Source organism: Littorina saxatilis, linkage group LG17, assembly GCF_037325665.1.
Source record: "Littorina saxatilis isolate snail1 linkage group LG17, US_GU_Lsax_2.0, whole genome shotgun sequence".
NCBI lineage: Eukaryota > Metazoa > Mollusca > Gastropoda > Littorinimorpha > Littorinidae > Littorina > Littorina saxatilis.
The window spans coordinates 56,828,616-56,847,311 of NC_090261.1; the positions used below are offsets into that span (position 1 = coordinate 56,828,616).

An 18,696-nucleotide genomic window follows, 5' to 3' on the forward strand; every position below is an offset into this window, starting at 1 on the left:
TGTTTCTGGCTTATGAAACTGGCCCCTGATCTAGATCTGTCTGTCTGCATGTAGCCTACTTACATGGACACGACTGCCAAATAGTCTCGGCCCGCTCAAAATAACAATCACCAAGATTTTCAGTAATTCCATCGCGTGACGTCTAACCCTCGTACGTCATAATGTGACGTCAATGTAATATGACGTCTTCAAATGTTAAAGTTTCTACCACAGACATACACACATGTATACATACATACGCACGCACGCACGCACGCACGCACGCACAGACAGACAGACAAAAGTTAGCATCGCATAGGCTACACTTACGTCATTTAGGAACCTACGCTAATTATGATGACGCGAGCTTCCATTCAAATTAACTTAGGCAACGATGGTTCGATGACGTCATCCAATAGTCACATCACAGAAGGAAATGTACAAATGCTGAACGTAGCCCATTTTAGCTCGACTTATTAGACAGATAGGCTTGAGGAGAATGATAATAACAAAGTTATTAACAGAATGCAGACATCAATGATCGTGAGAACGCACAATTTGTTGTTTTCTGATGGTTATAACCGGAAGTATCTTTCGATAATGGGGCAGACAACTCCCGTAAACCCCTTCAGGCTTACTTCCCTTCTTTGTTGTCGTTCGTGTGGCAGACTAACACTAACACTGGAATTTTGAATGGCCTCGAGTTGTTATAGGCTTTGTTGGTCTGATTTTCCGCTTGTTCTTCTCTGCGGGTGTGAGAAAACTTTCTGGGGGTATGGCTGGTATTAACCCTCCAGCTATCTTGTACAGCATCGTCAGGCGAAGTTGTCTACGCCGGTCAGCAAGTGCCGAGTCTGATGGCAAGTTCAGTCTCTGCAGCATCTCTCGCAACCGGGTTTTCTCCATGGATCTGTAATATTTGCAGGTAAATCTCGCTGCTTTGTGTTGAATCTTCTCGATTTTGTCGGTATCCAGTTTTAAATATATGGGTCCCAGACAACTGCCCCATACTCTAGGGTCGAGCGAACAACGTTTATCAGTGTAAAATTTAGGGTTTGATTTACGTGCAAAATAATGAAGTATGAAGAGCAGATGACAGAAGAGCACCTGATATTTTACGTGTATGTTTTATAATTTGATTTGCTGAACGTGCTTTATTTTCGTTAGGTTCACGTCCGTTCAGCCACCTTCGGACGACGGCTGTCAGTGTTATTCTGTCGACTGTTGGTCACTCCCGTTGGCTCAAGTTATGTCACTCTTAACTGTCATCAGTTTTGTGTGTACGGAATTCATGACAGATGCGCAGAATGGTAAGTCTTTTCTCTGCTATAATTACTAAGATTTAGGTCAAAATCAAATATTAGATTTAGATGTTTGCTTCCCAGGTTGTGTTCACTGGTGATGTTGAAGCACAGGCGGAAAATATTGTTCGCTGGACTACCACTATCATAGTAAGACTACCAATATCATAGTAAGACTATGATAGTGGTGGTCCAGCGAATGATACCTTCCACCTGTGGTAGAACTGAAGCATTGTAAATAATTATTGATAGCGCACTCAAGTTGACTTATTTTTGATCACAGTGGTTGGAGACGCGCGGTGCATTCTACAGTGTTGCCCTTAGCTGTGCTTTCCAAGTTTACTGCCATTACATTTTCTTTACGATTGCAATTTTTACAACAGTTACTTCTATCTTTTTTTTTAAAATAAATATGTCAATTAAGCAAAAATAGGAGCTTTCTCTATCTTTCACATTATATATATGTTACAGTTAATCTGTGAAAGTAGGGAATACGTGTATGAACTAAAATATTTTAGGTAATACATGAATTAACTGGTTTTTTCCGTCAGTTAATTCATGTATTACCTAGTTAATACATTTATTCCCTGGTTTCACAGATTAACTGTAACATATATATATACCGCTGCACCAGTATGAACACATGCCAAAGTACCAACTTCTGATTAGGGGTTCCAGTGATAACAGCTTAACAAGTACTGGCTTCTGTGACCACCCAAAACCAACACTGATTTATTTTGTAATCCTTTATGTTTTACAAAATATAGACAGTAAAATCAATTTGTTGTGAAAATATTATCAAGGCTTCTTTGAATCTATCGTTACACTAGCTTCCATGGTACCCCACCCATACAAATAGAACGAAAACACAAACACACAAGCAGCTATGGGCAGAATGTCAGCCAGGATTTGATGGGCTAGTCAATATGGTGTATTTACATTTGAAGAGCGTGAATGTAGTATGGTATTTTCTGTGCGAAAGTCAACTTTATTTTCATCTTGTTATTCATTACTCACAGTTTTCTCTTTGCCAGCACAGTCAGTATGAGCAGACAAAAATACTTGCTCCCAAACTAAATTTGCTTATCAACATTAGATACGCACGCGCGCCTATAAGTAGGACATGAACAAGCCTAATGTACATATCTCATAAACTCCATACTGACAATCCCCTTCCCTCATGTACTACTGTTCAAATGCATAATACTATGTTCTTGGAAGAAGAAAAAAACACATTTACACTACAATCACAATACTTAAGCACAACACATGAAACAACAAAACGCATCAGGATAGAATGTTGTGCCGCTGGTAACATATCTAACTGTGTCGTACCACAGGATGAAAGAAGCCCCATCGTTTTGGTCAGAGGACAAATCTGGGACAAAGAGGGCACACAGGTCACCAACAGGAGAGACGCCTACTGCAAAACGCCAGGTATAAATGTTATTAACAGCTATTGTGGTATGTATATGTTACGTATATTAAGTTACAGCTCCGTGCATCCATGGTATCGCGGGATATTTTCTCCCTAGAATAACAGAATTAAAGCATGTGGTTAATTTCAACCACCCTCTGATAGTTCTGACATTAGATTTATGGGAACAAATTTGTCAAACCAATTTTTTTAAATTAAAATTTGATTCATCTTCAATCTAAGGGACATAACCACTCAATGTTATGGGTTGCAATATATTCAATCTCACCACAATTTTCCTTGAATTGCAAGAAACTGACATGCTTTTTATCCTTATAAGTTTACTTCTTTAATTTGTCTAGGGAACAGCTATTTCAGTCTCAAGTATATATCGAGTGAGAAAGCTGACATCCGAAGAATTCGGACATTGCTACACCAGCGCTCGGTTAACCTTTGCCGGATGCCGCTTTTGACTACACACTCCCGACGATGCGGGTTTGTCTGAACCCATACATTTGAAAGAGGGTTTTTACCGTTTATTCCTCTAACGACGATGCGGGTTTGTCTGAACCCATACATTTGAAAGAGGGTTTTTACCGTTTATTTCTCTAACGACGGGGTGGGTTCAGGGAAACCCACAGCGCAACTTCAGTGGTTGCATCGAGTTTCTCCCTTCACCGACCTCTTGCAGGGGAGGGAGAGGGGGAGGGAGAGGGGGAGGGAGAGACTGAGAGAGACTGAGAGACTATGAAAGAGAGAGAGAGAGAGAGAGAGAGAGAGACTAAGAAAGAGAGAGAGAGAGACTAAGAAAGAGAGAGAGAGACTAAGAAAGAGAGAGAGAGACTAAGAAAGAGAGAGAGAGAGACTAAGAAAGAGAGAGAGAGAGTCTAAGAAAGAGAGTGAGAGACTAAGAAAGAGAGAGAGAGAGACTAAGAAAGAGAGAGAGGGAGACTAAGAAAGAGAGAGAGAGAGACTAAGAAAGAGAGACTAAGAAAGAGAGAGAGAGAGAGACTAAGAAAGAGAGAGAGAGAGAGAGAGAGAGAGAGTGTCTAAGAAAGAGAGTGAGAGACTAAGAAAGAGAGAGAGAGAGACTAAGAAAGAGAGAGAGGGAGACTAAGAAAGAGAGAGAGAGAGACTAAGAAAGAGAGAGAGACTAAGAAAGAGAGAGAGAGAGAGACTAAGAAAGAGAGAGAGACTAAGAAAGAGAGAGAGACTAAGAAAGAGAGAGAGAGAGAGAGAGACTAAGAAAGAGAGAGAGATAGAGAGACTAAGAAAGAGAGGGAGAGACTAAGAAAGAGAGAGAGAGAGACAAATAAAGAGAGAGAGACAAATAAAGAGAGAGAGACTAAGAAAGAGAGAGAGAGACTAAGAAAGAGAGAGAGAAACTAAGAAAGAGAGAGAGAGAGACTAAGAAAGAAAGAGAAAGAGACTAAGAAAGAGAGAGAAAGAGACTAAGAAAGAGAGAGAGGGAGACTAAGAAAGAGAGAGAGACTAAGAAAGAGAGAGAGAGAGAGACTAAGAAAGAGAGAGAGAGAGACTAAAAAAGAGAGAGACTAAGAAAGAGAGAGAGAGAGACTAAGAGAGAGAAAGAGAGACTAAGAAAGAGAGAGAGACTAAGAAAGAGAGAGAGACTAAGAGAGAGAGAGAGAGACTAAGAAAGAGAGAGAGAGACTAAGAGAGAGAGAGAGAGAGACTAAGAAAGAGAGAGAGAGACTAAGAAAGAGAGAGAGAGAGACTAAGAAAGAGAGAGAGAGACTAAGAAAGAGAGAGAGAGAGACTAAGAAAGAGAGAGAGACTAAGAAAGAGAGAGAGAGACTAAGAAAGAGAGAGAGAGAGACTAAGAAAGAGAGAGAGAGAGAGACTAAGAAAGAGAGAGAGAGAGACTAAGAAAGAGAGAGAGAGACTAAGAAAGAGCTAGAGAGAGAGAGAGAGACTAAGAAAGAGAAAGAGAGACTAAGAAAGAGAGAGAGAGACTAAGAAAGAGAGAGAGAGAGACTAAAAAAGAGAGAGAGAGACTAAGAAAGAGAGAGAGAGAGACTAAGAAAGAGAGAGAGAAAGAGAGACTAAGAAAGAGAGAGAGACTAAGAGAGAGAGAGAGACTAAGAAAGAGAGAGAGAGAGAATAAGAGAGAGAGAGAGAGAGAGAGAGACTAAGAAAGAGAGAGAGAGAGACTAAAAAAAAGAGAGAGAGAGAGACTAAGAAAGAGAGAGAGAGACTAAGAAAGAGAAAGAGCGAGAGACTAAGAAAGAGAGAGAGAGAGACTAAGAGAGAGAGACTAAGAGAGAGAGAGAGAGACTAAGAAAGAGAGAGAGAGACTAAGAAAGAGAGACAGAGAGAGAGACTAAGAGAGAGAGACAGAGAGAGAGACTAAGAGAGAGAGACAGAGAGAGAGACAGACAGAGAGAGAGACAGACAGAGAGAGAGAGAGACAGAGACAGACAGTCAGATAGACAGACAGTCAGATAGACGGATAGACAGACAGACAGAGCAACTGACAACAGACATACAGACAGAGAGATACGGACAGACAAACAGAGAGACAGACAGTCTCTTGGAGACAAACAGGCAGACAGACACTGTTCCGCCGCTTTGGTAATTATGGGTGTAGCAGAACCCGCGCCGTCGGCAGAGGGATAGTTACAATCACTACTACTCTTTAAAAGTATGGGTATGTGTGAACCCGCGCCATCGGTAGTGTTTATGTAAATTATCATAATCAATTAATTCTGATGTTTTGTCATGTACACACTAAAAATTTGCAGACAGAGAGCAAATTAGGTGTGTGAGAGATACTTAAAATTTCAAAACGATACCTTTAATGGTTCCAGAGTTACAATGATTTTAGTGTGTCTCTGGGTACAGGTGAACCCAGGAAGCACGGCAAAGGTTAAGCTAATGGTATATTAATTACCTATATTTTACCCCTTTTTTTGACTCACATGCGAAGCAAAAGTGAGTCTATGTACTCACCCGAGTCGTCCGTCCGTCCGGAAAACTTTAACGTTGGATATTTCTTGGACACTATTCAGTCTATCAGTACCAAATTTGGCAAGATGGTGTATGATGACAAGGCCCCCAAAAACATACATAGCATCTTGACCTTGCTTCAAGGTCAAGGTCGCAGGGGCCATAAATGTTGTCTAAAAAAACAGCTATTTTTCACATTTTTCCCATTTTCTCTGAAGTTTTTGAGATTGAATACCTCACCTATATATGATATATAGGGCAAAGTAAGCTCCATCTTTTGATACCAGTTTGGTTTACCTTGCTTCAAGCTCTTCAAAGTTGGATTGTATACATATTTTGAAGTGACCTTGACCCTGAACTATGGAAGATAACTGTTTCAAACTTGAAAATTATGTGGGGCACATGTTATGCTTTCATCATGAGACACATTTGGTCACATATGATCAAGGTCAAGGTCACTTTGACCCTTATGAAATGTGACCAAAATAAGGTAGTGAACCACTAAAAGTGACCATATCTCATGGTAGAAAGAGCCAATAAGCACCATTGTACTTCCTATGTCTTGAATTAACAGCTTTGTGTTGCATGACCTTGGATGACCTTGACCTTGGGTCAAGGTCACATGTATTTTGGTAGGAAAAATGTGTAAAGCAGTTCTTAGTGTATGATGTCATTGCTAGGTTTAGTTATTTGACCTTGACCCTGAATGTAAAGGTCAAGGTCACGCATGTGAGTCATATGGGCTTTGCCCTTCTTGTTTAAATAGGCAATAGCAGACAACCACAGTGGTAAATCTGCAGCAAGAAAGTCGCTTTTTCAGGTATTTATTATGTTCATTTGTTATTGTTTCTGGCTTACTTTTTGAAATTATTATTGACGAACTCAATGATACATATTATTTTTGAAAGTTAAATTAACACTGAATTAGATAATTATCATATCCCGCAAAATTATTATTTTTGTCCTGCTGCACAAAAGTGTGCTTTATGCAAAAGTGATAGTACTGATAAATGATGGGTTCCAATCAAGGACTACTAAAGTAGTCCTTGGTTCCAATGTATCCATGTATTGCTCTGTGTTCTGATGCTTCGATGTGCACTAAGTTTCTTGTGAGTGTGTATGTCTGTGTGGTTTGTTTGTTTTTTCACTTAAAATTGACATATGCCATACCACAGAATGAATCCAGTGCATTAAATTCAACGAGGGATTTCAAGTCGCCATCTGGACATATTGTCCCACAACCAAACTACAAGGTAATGAATTCATATTCATAATGTTTCAAATTAAATCATATGTATACTGGTTTTGTAAAAATGTATTTTTAAGTCAAACGGCATATTGGTTCCTGATAAATTTGACAGCTTTTTCCCTTTGGATAATTTTATAACTATTATGTCACCCCATACTTACTAGAGTGACGTCTCTTTGCTTAAATTGACATATGAAATTGCACAAGGCTTTGGAAGAGATCAAGGTTTGGTGAGGTATGCAAAGTACAGTGTGTAGGATATATTAATACTCTCTTACTTACTGTCTCATACCACATCTGCTTTTTACATTTAGTCAAGTTTTGACTAAATACCGGCCCCCGTAGCGCAGTGGTTAGCGCATCGGGCTGTGGGCCGGGAGGTCGTGGGTTCGAATCCCATCAGGGTCATGTGGGTTTTTCGGGCTACGGTCGGCTCCTACCCAGAGTGGAAGTGCTATGGTTCCTATGGGAAGGCTGGAATCACACAGCCGAGTGTCATTCACTTAACGAATGCAACTTTGAGGGTGCTCAGGTTCTGTTTACCTGACCAACACCGCAGGTGCGGCAGTTCTCGGGCCTGGTTGACACCAGGATATATTATGACAGTAAGCGTAGAGTGCTGCCCTGTCACGTAGTCTCAAACCAAATTGGAAATCCATAGCATCATCATTATAATCATCCTCATCTCATTAATCATCCAAAATTATAAAGTGTCCTTGCTCTTGTGGCCCTTCATGCCCGGAGCTCTCATGGTGACCTTGGTCTCAGTGTTCCTGTTCGATCCTTCCCTGAATAGTACTTCTGCTGTCAGTCCTCAACGTGTGACGTTCTGGGGGGTCGACGGAGGGACGTGGTGGCGGTCTGCTCTCTGGAGGGGACCCTCACTCAGTCTGGCTCCACGACTTAGCTGTCAATGTCGTTAGTAGGGGGCATAGTAGGTAGTGGGCTGCGTCCGTTAGCTCGGGACAGACCCACTACTGAACACCGTCGAAGTGACTCAGCAGAAGTGCAGTGTCATCTTCCGAGGGTAGCCTACCGCAACGACCCGACATCCCTCCCTGGAGCGTCTGTAAAATCGACAAGTCTGGCAGCGGAACGAAATTCAGATGTGCATGGAACAGTGAGTGCAGGGACGGGGCGGCGTGAGTGCACACCGGGACAAGGAACAGGTGTAAGGAAAAAAAAAAAAAAAAGTTTTGACTAAATGTTTTAACATAGAGGGGGAATCGAAACGAGGGTCGTGGTGTATGTGTGTGCGTGCGTGCGTGTAGAGCGATTCAGACCAAACTACTGGACCGATCTTTATGAAATTTTCCATGAGAGTTCCTGGGTATGATATCCCCGAACGGTTTTTTTGATAAATGTATTTGATGACGTCATATCCGGCTTTTCGTGAAAGTTGAGGCGGCATTGTCACGCTCTCATTTTTCAACCAAATTGGTTGAAATTTTGGTCAAGTAATCTTCGACGAAGCCCGGACTGACGATGCTACGAGTATACGGTCTTGCTGCGTTGCATTGCGTTCAGTTTCATTCTGTGAGTTCGACAGCTACTTGACTAAATGTTGTATTTTCGCCTTACGTGACTTGTTTATATATTGAACAGATCGCTTTCGCGTGCATTGTAATATTTTCAAAAAAGCAACTTCTGTAAATCTGTAACTTTTCAGTTGATTAAAGTCAAAAACTTGAATAAGTGCCGTTGATCTGTCCATGGAATCTAACTTACTATGAAGCATAACTATATTCCGATTCGTGATGCATACATGTTGTGATAGTGTATGCTAAAGTTTTCCATTTTCAATCTGACGTGTGGGTTAGATTTTTTAGAAACAACAAACATGCATACTAAGTTGCCACTGCCAGTTTGTATAGCTGCTAAGCTTACCCCCAGCTGAGTCAGTGAGTATTTTGTAAGTTTACATACAAAATGGTGATGAGGGGGGAAAAAGAATGCCTTCCACAGGTGCGAAAAACTGTGATTTGATCTCAAGGCCTTTTTGTTTTAGAGCTTTTCCTGCTTTGGAACTTGGGAGATGGGATTCCTGTTGACCGTGAAGCAGAAAATGCAGAGAGGGTGCTTCTTCGAGAGTACAAGCAGAAGTTGTATGTGAAAGGTGTGCTCAAGTTTATCCTTATCCATTCATCATCACAACTGGATTGAAAGGCAGCAAGATGGGCGATTCCTGTGGCCAAGCGTCTTCATCACCGGCTGCCTGTGAGTGTGAGCTCGACCTCATGCATCGTCTCGTCAACGAGTTTTAAGGAGGAAAGGCTTACAGGTAGGAAACCTCTCTACTTTTTTTTAAAATAAATCATATTTGCACTTTACTTTTGAACAAGAGAATGGTTCAAGTTGAATTGCAAGATGGTTTGTGTGGCCTAACAACATTTTGGTTTCAGTGAACAGGGAATGTGTCAAAATCTGAAAAAACCAGCATACTAGTATTAACACACACTAAAATTATGCCTGTCGCTGTCAGCAGTATATGTTATATACATATAATTTTTAAAAAAAAGTGCAGTGATACTGATAGTGATACAGTTAATCAGCAATGACTGAACAGACTTTCTAAATTCAGGGATGGTCAAATCATCTGATCTGACTAATGACCAGGGGCGAGTACAAAAAATCCGCTGTGCTAGTTAAAACCGCTTGGCAACTCACCTGGTTGGCTAGTGAAAATTCTCGTCAAATGCAACACTTCTGGTTGTAATACTCTAGTTTAAAAACGTTATAAACAATGCAGTTATAGCAACTGGGGTTTGTACCCGGCAAGCAATTCTTTTTGGTGGACTGGACTTTCTTGAAATGACCCGCCTGTCTGGCAAGTGAAGATTTTGAGATCTGGCCATCCCTGCAAATGCTCTTCATGCAAGTTGCACTCAAATTTGTGAGCAATTTGTTATGTACAACTTGGTAAATTGTCCTAAATGATGCTTTAGTAAAAGTTGTTGTCTCCTGTCTCTTTCTCATATTGATTATTTTATTTTTTTCCCTTTTGGCAGGGTTTTGACCATGTGCAACAGGCTGCAAGTCATTTTGGAGGAGGAAGCCCCTGATTGCATCTTTGTCAAAATCAGAAAGAGACTTCTAGGTGTCTCCAAGAGTCAGCCATCACAACCACCTGTTTCCCAGAGCCAGCCATCACAACCTCTTGTTCCCAAAGTAATCCAATCCTGTTTCCCGTTTTGATACAGGCAGCAACAGGAGGAACTAGTAGAAGTAGGGAAAGCGTTATTAACAAAACAGCTTTTTCCTCTTAACTATGAAACCACACAGATAAACAAGGAGAGCAACCCTTCCACAAAGTAAACAATCCTGACGACTCTTATTTCAACAATTTGTCAACTCATGTAAATGCTTTGCCAGATCCAGGCATTAAGCTCTACTCTTTCAGGGGCGGACGAGGGGGGGGGGGGGGGGGGCACAGGGGGCACGTGCCCCCCCCCCCCCCCCCGAAAAAAAAAAAAAAAGAAGAAGAAAAAAAAAGATTTTTCTATGCTGATTCTATGACCATTTCTAAGTTCAAATGGCACCAGATGGCACCATTTTGCTTCTTTGGGCAAAACAAATTTCCAGGGGGGGGCATGCCCCCGGACCCCCCTAGCAAATTCGGGCGCTTCGCGCCCATCACATTCACTTTCGATTCAAAGTGCCCCCCCCCCTTACAAAGCAACTGATCCGCCCCTGTCTTTACACATGTAATGGGCAGAGCAACATTGTTGAACAGCTGCTTCGTTTCTGTAAGTTTTTAGCCTGAAAGGTAGTAGGGTGGGTCGCATCTAAAATATAAATGTTTGTCTTGTCAAAACCTATGTAAGTTTTCCTACATTTTAAGACTCCATCTTTTTCTGTACTGGAATTTTTTTTATCAGATTATTGTTTGGAGTTCTGAAAAGGAAGGTTCCTGTGTACACCATTATAGATATGACTTTTACTGTACTACATGTGTGTTTTTGGTATATATATATAAATATATGAAACTAGATATATTTCTTCCCAATATGTTCATTGCCAAGTGGATGAAGTCATCAGATTTGATCTGCTGCTAGTGATAAGTTTATCAACATAAGTAAAGTTTTTTGAGCTGACTGTATTGTGTGCATTTTGTTTGCAAGTGCTGATATGTTTGACTTTGTGCTGTAATGCTTTGTCTTGTCTCTCATTCTCCATTTCAAAGTACGAGAACTCAGATTTTGTTCTGACATACTCATTGCATCATACGAACATCAATAAAGACACACACAAAATGTGAGCCAAACAAACATTTTTTCTCAGAACATGTTATGGTATGCACAGGTGACATGAAATGGAGAGAAGACTGTGCGCAGGAAGAAGAGAGAAACATTCAAACAAATGAAAACAAACCAGTAAATTGTTAAAGGTTGCTCTTGGCTACTCTGGTGACATGTACTTTATTCTACCTATATTAGCGAAACAGATAGGCTAGATCCTTAAAGGCATATGTACGCGCTCCGTGTTTACAAAGTGTAGTTTGCCCATAATCGATGTCAAACACACCATAAGACCATGTAATGACGATATGTCGCCATGCGCGGACCATATACATGCATTACAGCTTGTTTTAGAGTCTCAAAAACTTTGGATGTAAACAAAGACGCGGAGTTATTTCCCTTGCGTCAACGCTACCTCTGTTGGCAAATCTATAAATAGGACGATCCAGATGAAAATTAACATATCTCAACATTGAAGGGGTCCTAGACCACAATATTTTGCAGGGAACTTAATTTAGCATGTCTCCAGCTGTTGGTAAAGCAATTAGCGTGTATAGTCATCGAGTACATATGGCTTTAAAGGTCTAATCATCGTCTCTGTTGCATAAACAACATCTCATCTATACTATAACGTTTAGGGTCAATACTCATTGGTTGATCGCTAAAAATTCTTGTATTTTTAGAATTGTTGACTTTTTCCTGCCATCTTCTTGTTACAAAGGGTGACACTAAAAACATGATTTAATTGGAAGAGACTAGTCGTGGCTATACCAGTGCAATATGATATGTTCTGCGAGAAATCAGATTTCTGAATAACCATGTATTTTTTCTGTCTGCATTAAGTTGGCATCTGCTTATACACAAAAAAATATCAAGAAATAAGCAAAAACAAGAGCACCCAGAAATGTTTCCGTCGCGAATGGGTCTTGTTCAGGGCCAGAGTCACACTTTTCTGGCAATCAACTAGCTGTGCACACCATTCCTCTCCCTTGATGATCCTTGGGCCTGGCACGCCTCAAACTGGAATTCCAGATCTCGCATTGCCCATTTTCTTCTGCCTAGCCGGTGCTTTGGTCGGGGTATGTCTATCAGCACTCTTGCTGTCTGAAACATTGCCAAACAGGGTTCATTCTGTCAGTATTTATGGTAGTATTACATCTTCATGCAGGGTTCTCCACATATGTTGTCCGTTTGGGTTCAATGCCCCCAACTTCAACTTATAAAGGTGGTCATTTGGACCCACTGTAGTCATTTTCAGTGCAATACAGAACTCCCTCTGTGAATTCCCCGGTACACTTGTTTTTGTTCCTTTGGCTTCTATGGAGAGCTCTCCTAATGTTGATCAAATCGCACTCTGGAAACAAACCACCCACATAAAACTTAGCTTGGCTTCCCACATTCATTCTTGTTCAGATTTCAGAACACACGAACAGACGAAAAGTCAATTAAATCACTCAAGCTGTAAGGAACAGACACATCATAGTGATACTAGAAGCAGCATGTGTGAACAAATACATTCAACACCTTCCCATCTTCTTTACTGCGTACACACACAAAATATAACAAGAAAGTTATTTAAAGAAAACACGTACTCTGTGTTGAAATCCAGGGTATCCCAAGTTTTGTGTTGGGAAAGAGTTCTCTGCAGTTGGTGTGCCATCAAGAAAGTGTAGAGAACAAACCCTTGCATCTTTTGCAGGTGAAAAAAGCTTGTGCCTTCCGTCTGCTGTTGTGTCTACACGGCTGATGAGTCGAATCCACTTTAATCTCGTTGTGCTGGTTTCTTCTTGTGTGTTGGATGCGGATGCAAGCTGTTGAAAACAGACAGATGCATATCAGATTTAACAATTTATGGCTCTACAAAGCAATTTTTATTGCTTTTTAATCACAGCCATGCTCTAACAACATGAAGTAAAACAAAAAAACAAGAAACGGAAACACTGACACAGAAAGTGAGCCAAATATTTTGACCTCATGCACAGCAGATTCAAACACTGCAGTGCAGTTTTTGTAACGTTCAAAGCTGTATAAATGCAGGTCTAGCTAAACGATTTTGTAATCATGCTATGGAATTTGCAGAAAAAAACAATAAATCGCATGAATGTCAGGCAATAAAATAAGTTGATCAAGAACTGTTACAGTGTTGCGCTTACCTGAACGGTGGTTGGCCACAGACTCGTGTGGAACCTGGTCGGACTGAATTTTGCAAAGTTTAGCTTTCCATTTTGAAGACGGTAGCTTCCGTTGTCACAATCAATCATCGGGCAGTGACATGCCATCGATAATCGCTGAACTTACATCGACAAAACAACAAAATAAACACAAGTGTCTGACTCGTCAGTCGCAGAACATACGCACAGCTGTGTTGCAGACGATTTGTTTCCTCGAAAAAATGACGCAGCCAATGAGAGGCGTCTGTGCGGTCACGTGATTTTCCTTCTTTGTTCCATGTAAACGTCGGAACTGTTTAGTGGTGTATTGTGCGTTCTCACGATCATTGAGGTCTGCATTCTGTTAATAACTTTGTTATTATCATTCTCCTCAAGCCTATCTGTCTAATAAGTCGAGCTAAAATGGGCTACGTTCAGCATTTGTACATTTCCTTCTGTGATGTGACTATTGGATGACGTCATCGAACCATCGTTGCCTAAGTTAATTTGAATGGAAGCTCGCGTCATCATAATTAGCGTAGGTTCCTAAAGCGGGGCTCACACACAGGCGGAGCAAGCGGAGCAGGCTGCTCCGATCCTGCTCCGCTCTCCACCTGCCCTCTCACACACAAGCTCCGGTTCCGGAGCAGGCTGCTCCGATCCTGCTCCGGTAGGGGATTCCCCTATGATATGACGTAGTTTCTCCACTCGCGCAGTCTGATGGGAAATATTTTTACACGTGGATAAGAAGTGGCGGGAAAAAAACACCGTGATGTTTACCAAAGGAGACAAAAGTCTTGTCTTTTATCGCAATTACTGAACATATTTCTAAATGGACTCTGTATAAGTCAGTGTGTGTGCAGGGGCGGACGAGGGGGGGGTTTCTGGGGTTTCCGGAAACCCCCCCCCCAGCCAAAAAATAAAAATATTTTTGTGTGTTTTTTTGGGTTGAGTTTCAATTTTGTGGGTATTAATCAGTGACAAAATCTGCTGCCTGGAACTGGTAATGATCATCCTCAGAATGCACCAGCTTGCACCATTTTGCATCCTTTTTTTCAAAATTTTCCGGGGGGGCATGCCCCCGGACCCCCCTAGCAAGCTAGGCGCTTCGCGCCGTCGGCTCGGCGCTTCGCGCCTTCACACCCATATCTTCACAATATACTTTTGGAAACCCCCCCCATAAAATGAACTGATCCGCCCCTGGTGTGCGTGTGTGCCAGTGCGTTTTAGAGCTTTTCAGACACAAACTATGTGAGTGTGGGGGTCGGGTGAAGAGAGAGGTGGACTAACAACTGTTGGGACATGTTTTAAGTTTTGGTTCTTTTTTGTTTTATTGAGTTATATCCGAAGCTTCAAAGATGTTGAATGTGTATAGTTACACTAGCTTCCATGGAATCCATTCTTTTTTTTTTAGATCTACTACTAACAATCTCTCTTGCAGACGGTTAGACTGTTGCTTTATGTTACGCGCAATATGGCTTTGATTTAGATTGAGTTTTTTTCATTTTGTGTGTGGTTTGATTTAGCTTCACTCTACTCAGAAGAAATGTTTTAAACATGATTAACAAAATATTACTTTATGGATGTTTGCAAATAGAAACGTACGTGTGTCAACAGCGCAACAAGTTTCTAAAGAGGACGATATAGAACGCTCATGGCCGGACCGTATCAGGTTGGGGGGGCCCCCAATTGTGTCAGTTAGGGGTTCATTAGTTGAGGGCGCTAGGGAGGTCTGGACGTTTTGAAATGTAGATGAGAATATGTGGAATCTAGCTGGCGCGTTCTCCGAATATTTGTCATGATTTATTGATTTTTATTTTATTTTCACCCTTGGAGGAGATACATGTTCAGGCCGGGGGGGGGGGGGGGGGTGACAGGAACCCCCCCTGGATCCGTCCTTGACGCTAGACAAAAAAGTATCTGTGCTGTAGCTTTTTTTATGTTTTATCTCACCCTCATTTTTGAATGTTGTTTTCACACACACACACACACACACACACACACACACACACACACACACACACTTTTGATCCCATTCCATGTATTGCGAAGACTTTATTCAGGGTTTTTTAGCTAGTACTTAAACATCCAATTTCAAAGCACAAGTCTGAGCTGAGAATAGAGATGCATAAATGTGTAAAATAATGGTGATTTGTGATCAAAACACTTCACAGGGAAGCTTGTTTATATGTCATGTATGTGTCTTCCATCGCCCTGGCAACATCAGAACTCCACACCAGCCTGCAAAAGTATAAACATAAAGGGTGACACAAATGAAACAAATGCAGCCCATAAAAATGCTTAATACTTCTTGACCTGTTGACCTAGTTAGTTAATATTTGGCGATTATTAACTATATCTTATGCATGACAAAGGTCAACACAGTGGCGAGTTCACAGGTCAAATGGAGGGGTAATTTGGAACACTTTTGAGTTTTGATCTAGCTGTAATCTTCTTTTTTCAGCACATTTTCAACCAAAAAAAAGGACTAAAACATTACGTCTCCAATGAGTTAACAAGATCGTAAGATTTTGTTGATCTTGTCCGAGTGGATTGTGTGTATACAAGTGTTATCTGATAGTTACCTTATTGCTTCATGTGTCATTAACGGTGTAACTGGTTGTCTGAGGGATGCATTGACTAAGATCTCATAAATGCCGTTAATGGTCTTGCAGGCAACTCAGTTAGCTATCCTGCCTATGCAACTGACTCACGAAGTCTCGCACACAGATAAACAAATGAGGGAAGGGGCCTGTGTCGTCTTCAACCAATAAACACACACACACACACACACACACACACACACACGCGCGCGCGCACTAAAGATGAATATTGCATATGCATAATGCAGAAGAAGACAACTTAATCTGATAATCTATAGATGTAGTGACTGGTGCAATATTTAACGAATTTAAAAGGACGACTCTGAAATGTATCATGTGAACCAACTTCTCAATAAACAAAATGAAGACCAGTTTAAAAAGTTACCTGTTTCATTTTGGAATGTTTTTGGTCCCATCACATCTCTGATGTACACTCCATAGACGCACTGTAGTAATAAAAAAAAACTGTTTAAGGAGAAAAAAGATTATGCAGGGAGGAAGAACAGTAAGAACAACAGAATCAGCAGCAACATTCACTAATCTTACTCCACATAACACATAACACTGAATCTCAGTGAAGAGTTAGTGATCCAAATATTTTAATTAAACAGAGAGACACAGAGAGATTGAGAAGGAGACAACAGCTATGTGCATGTGCGTGTGTGTTTGTGTGTGTGTGTGTGTGTGTGTGTGAGGGGAAATTTAGTCATTGAAAACTAAACACTTTCTACTCTTCAATATCAACAGTCATAGACATAAGATTAAGAGCCACTGGGAAAGTTGGACATGAACATATATAATTATGTTGCAGGTGAGGAGGGGGGGGGGGGGGGAGCTGGAGGGTCTTTGTTGTTTGTAGATTATAACTTAGCACAAATTCCTGTTTTGTAACACTGTAATGTATAAGTAGAAATGACTGTGGAATAACTTTCTTCTGTTATATCAGTATGATTATTTGCAAAGTTACCCGGATCATTGTGGCATCCTCTTAATCCTATCACGTCTGAGACTTTAGTAGACGTGCCTGTAGAGGGAAGGGATGGGGGAAGGGGGTGGAGGGTGGGCATAGAGAGTGTCGGTGTAATATGAAGGAGGGAGGGGAGAACCATTGGTAAATAAAACTCTTATAATATCAAAAGTTCTGAAACAAAGGCAGATAGCAACAGATGTTACACCGAGAGTGGGGGGGGGGGGGGGGGGGGACTTTTAGAGGGTTAGTTGTTGGACTGTAGTATCTGAATAGCAGTGCTATGGGGTGAGGGTGGTGCTGGGGCGGAGTATGTATCGTATGTAACTTGAATTGGATATTAATAAGCATGATCACTGAGACTAGAGCTAAAAACGGTGTTAATCTTCACAGACATTACATAATATGAATTCACAAGCATGTACCTTTTGTTTTGCCCTTGAGTTTGGTAGAAGGCAATATTGAGTGTCGAACACAAGTTGCATTGATCACTGACACTGCGTCACCCTGCGGTCAATCTCCTCTGATCTGCAGATTGCACCTGCACAAACCCAAACAATGTTATGATCGCAAAAAGCCTGCATAGCCAATGGATCTAAGAACACAAACACTCGATGGATCTAATTAGAGAGTCTGCAAACGAGTCATTTTACGTTGGAAATTTAATGACAATCTGTCAGTCAATGAAGCAGATAGATCTGTCCCTGCGATTGTTTTTGCAAGCAGATACATGTTTGAACTTCACTTATCCCGTTATCATTCAACAAATTGATATCTTGCATGATGAATTTTGTGCCGAGGAGCTGAACAAACAATCAAAATCAAGCAAGTGGTACATTCAGAAGACAAACTTCAGTCGCAAAAAACAAACTGACGAGAAAGAACCTAGCTTAATTACTGCTGTATTGATTTCGGCCAAACCAACGCATTTGCATACCGAAGTCATTCCTCCTTTGATTCCAATCATTGTACATGATCTTAATGCAAAAATATATACGAAAACGAGCTGATCGAAATGAGTAACATTGCACCTGCATTGACTGTACTGCAAAAGCGAAGGTCGTCTGCGACTGGAGATTTCGAAGTTGAACAGCAGCGTTTCTTCACACTCAGCTGTTGGCTTCCTCGGAAAAGTGAAAAGCGTGACTTGAAATCTAGCGGAAACCACATTCTATCTTTCCGTTTCGGTATTCTTGTGTAAAATCCATGAAAAAGTTCTTTCGAAAAAGGCGGCCGTCGTTATTTGGGATGCCACCTAGTGTCACACTACTATTTCCGGAGAAAGTGATGAGTGCGCTGATTGGCTGCACCGCTGCACCGGAGCCAAAAAATAGAAACGTGTCCTATTCCTTGCTCCGCACCGCACACACAACTTTCTCCACTCCTGCAACGGAAGTAGCGTCATCTCTCCGCCTGGTGCAGCCTACTCCACCCTTGCTCCGCTTGCTCCACCTGTGTGTGAGCCCCGCTTAAATGCACTTACGTGAGCCAAAAAGGCAAGATGTGGATATCGTGTTTTTAATGATACATGCGGACATCAAAATTGTTACAGCTGTTTTCTTAGATACGCGTGATCTCTTATTCTCCCTTTGGTCCTTTCTGTTTGATGTTATTTAGCCTGAAGTTTGTTGCAACTATTCTATTGGTCCGCTTGCATTTGTTGTAATATTAATTGTGGATATGTTAGGCGCGTTTGATCGATCTGCGCGATCGCGCGATCGCGCTGCGCGTTTGGTGGATCGATCAAACGCGCACACATCGATCGATGTGTGCGCGTTTGGTGGATGCAAAGAACTTATGATACAAAGAATACAAGAATCGTTAA

At 41.3% G+C, this 18,696-nt stretch overlaps 1 protein-coding gene and 2 long non-coding RNA genes across 4 annotated transcripts; 1 reads left to right on the forward strand and 2 right to left on the reverse strand.

Annotated features, from left to right (window-relative positions):
- The first annotated feature begins 325 nt into the window (after positions 1-325).
- On the forward strand, positions 326-10,325 carry LOC138951742 (uncharacterized). 2 transcript variants are annotated; one of them, XR_011451210.1, is made up of 7 exons: positions 326-904; positions 1,147-1,289; positions 2,621-2,717; positions 6,431-6,484; positions 6,840-6,917; positions 8,922-9,194; positions 9,922-10,325. It is a non-coding gene; the product is annotated as an uncharacterized lncRNA (long non-coding RNA). The 2 variants fall into 2 exon arrangements; XR_011451209.1 differs by lacking the exon at positions 6,431-6,484 and having other exon boundaries at positions 328-904.
- An 841-nt stretch (positions 10,326-11,166) lies between these two features.
- On the reverse strand, positions 11,167-13,834 carry LOC138951740 (uncharacterized). The gene is made up of 3 exons (XM_070323298.1): positions 13,305-13,834; positions 12,744-12,962; positions 11,167-12,255 (listed from the first exon to the last, which is right to left on the reverse strand). The coding sequence occupies exons 1-3, from the start codon at positions 13,428-13,430 to the stop codon at positions 12,115-12,117; spliced, it is 486 nt and encodes a 161-aa protein (XP_070179399.1). The 5' UTR covers positions 13,431-13,834; the 3' UTR covers positions 11,167-12,114.
- Positions 13,835-15,366: 1,532 nt separating this feature from the next.
- On the reverse strand, positions 15,367-18,337 carry LOC138951741 (uncharacterized). The gene is made up of 4 exons (XR_011451208.1): positions 17,903-18,337; positions 17,297-17,412; positions 16,290-16,350; positions 15,367-15,542 (listed from the first exon to the last, which is right to left on the reverse strand). It is a non-coding gene; the product is annotated as an uncharacterized lncRNA (long non-coding RNA).
- Positions 18,338-18,696: the final 359 nt, after the last annotated feature.

Excerpts from the sequence above, each read along its gene's own strand:
- LOC138951740 (XM_070323298.1), bottom strand. The coding sequence starts at position 13,430 with ATGGCATGTCACTGCCCGATGATTGATTGTGACAACGGAAGCTACCGT. Across the intron at positions 12,963-13,304 it reads TGTGGCCAACCACCGTTCAG|CTTGCATCCGCATCCAACAC; the intron begins GTAAGCGCAACA and ends TGTTTTCAACAG. Across the intron at positions 12,256-12,743 it reads ACCCTGGATTTCAACACAGA|ACAGCAAGAGTGCTGATAGA; the intron begins GTACGTGTTTTC and ends GCAATGTTTCAG.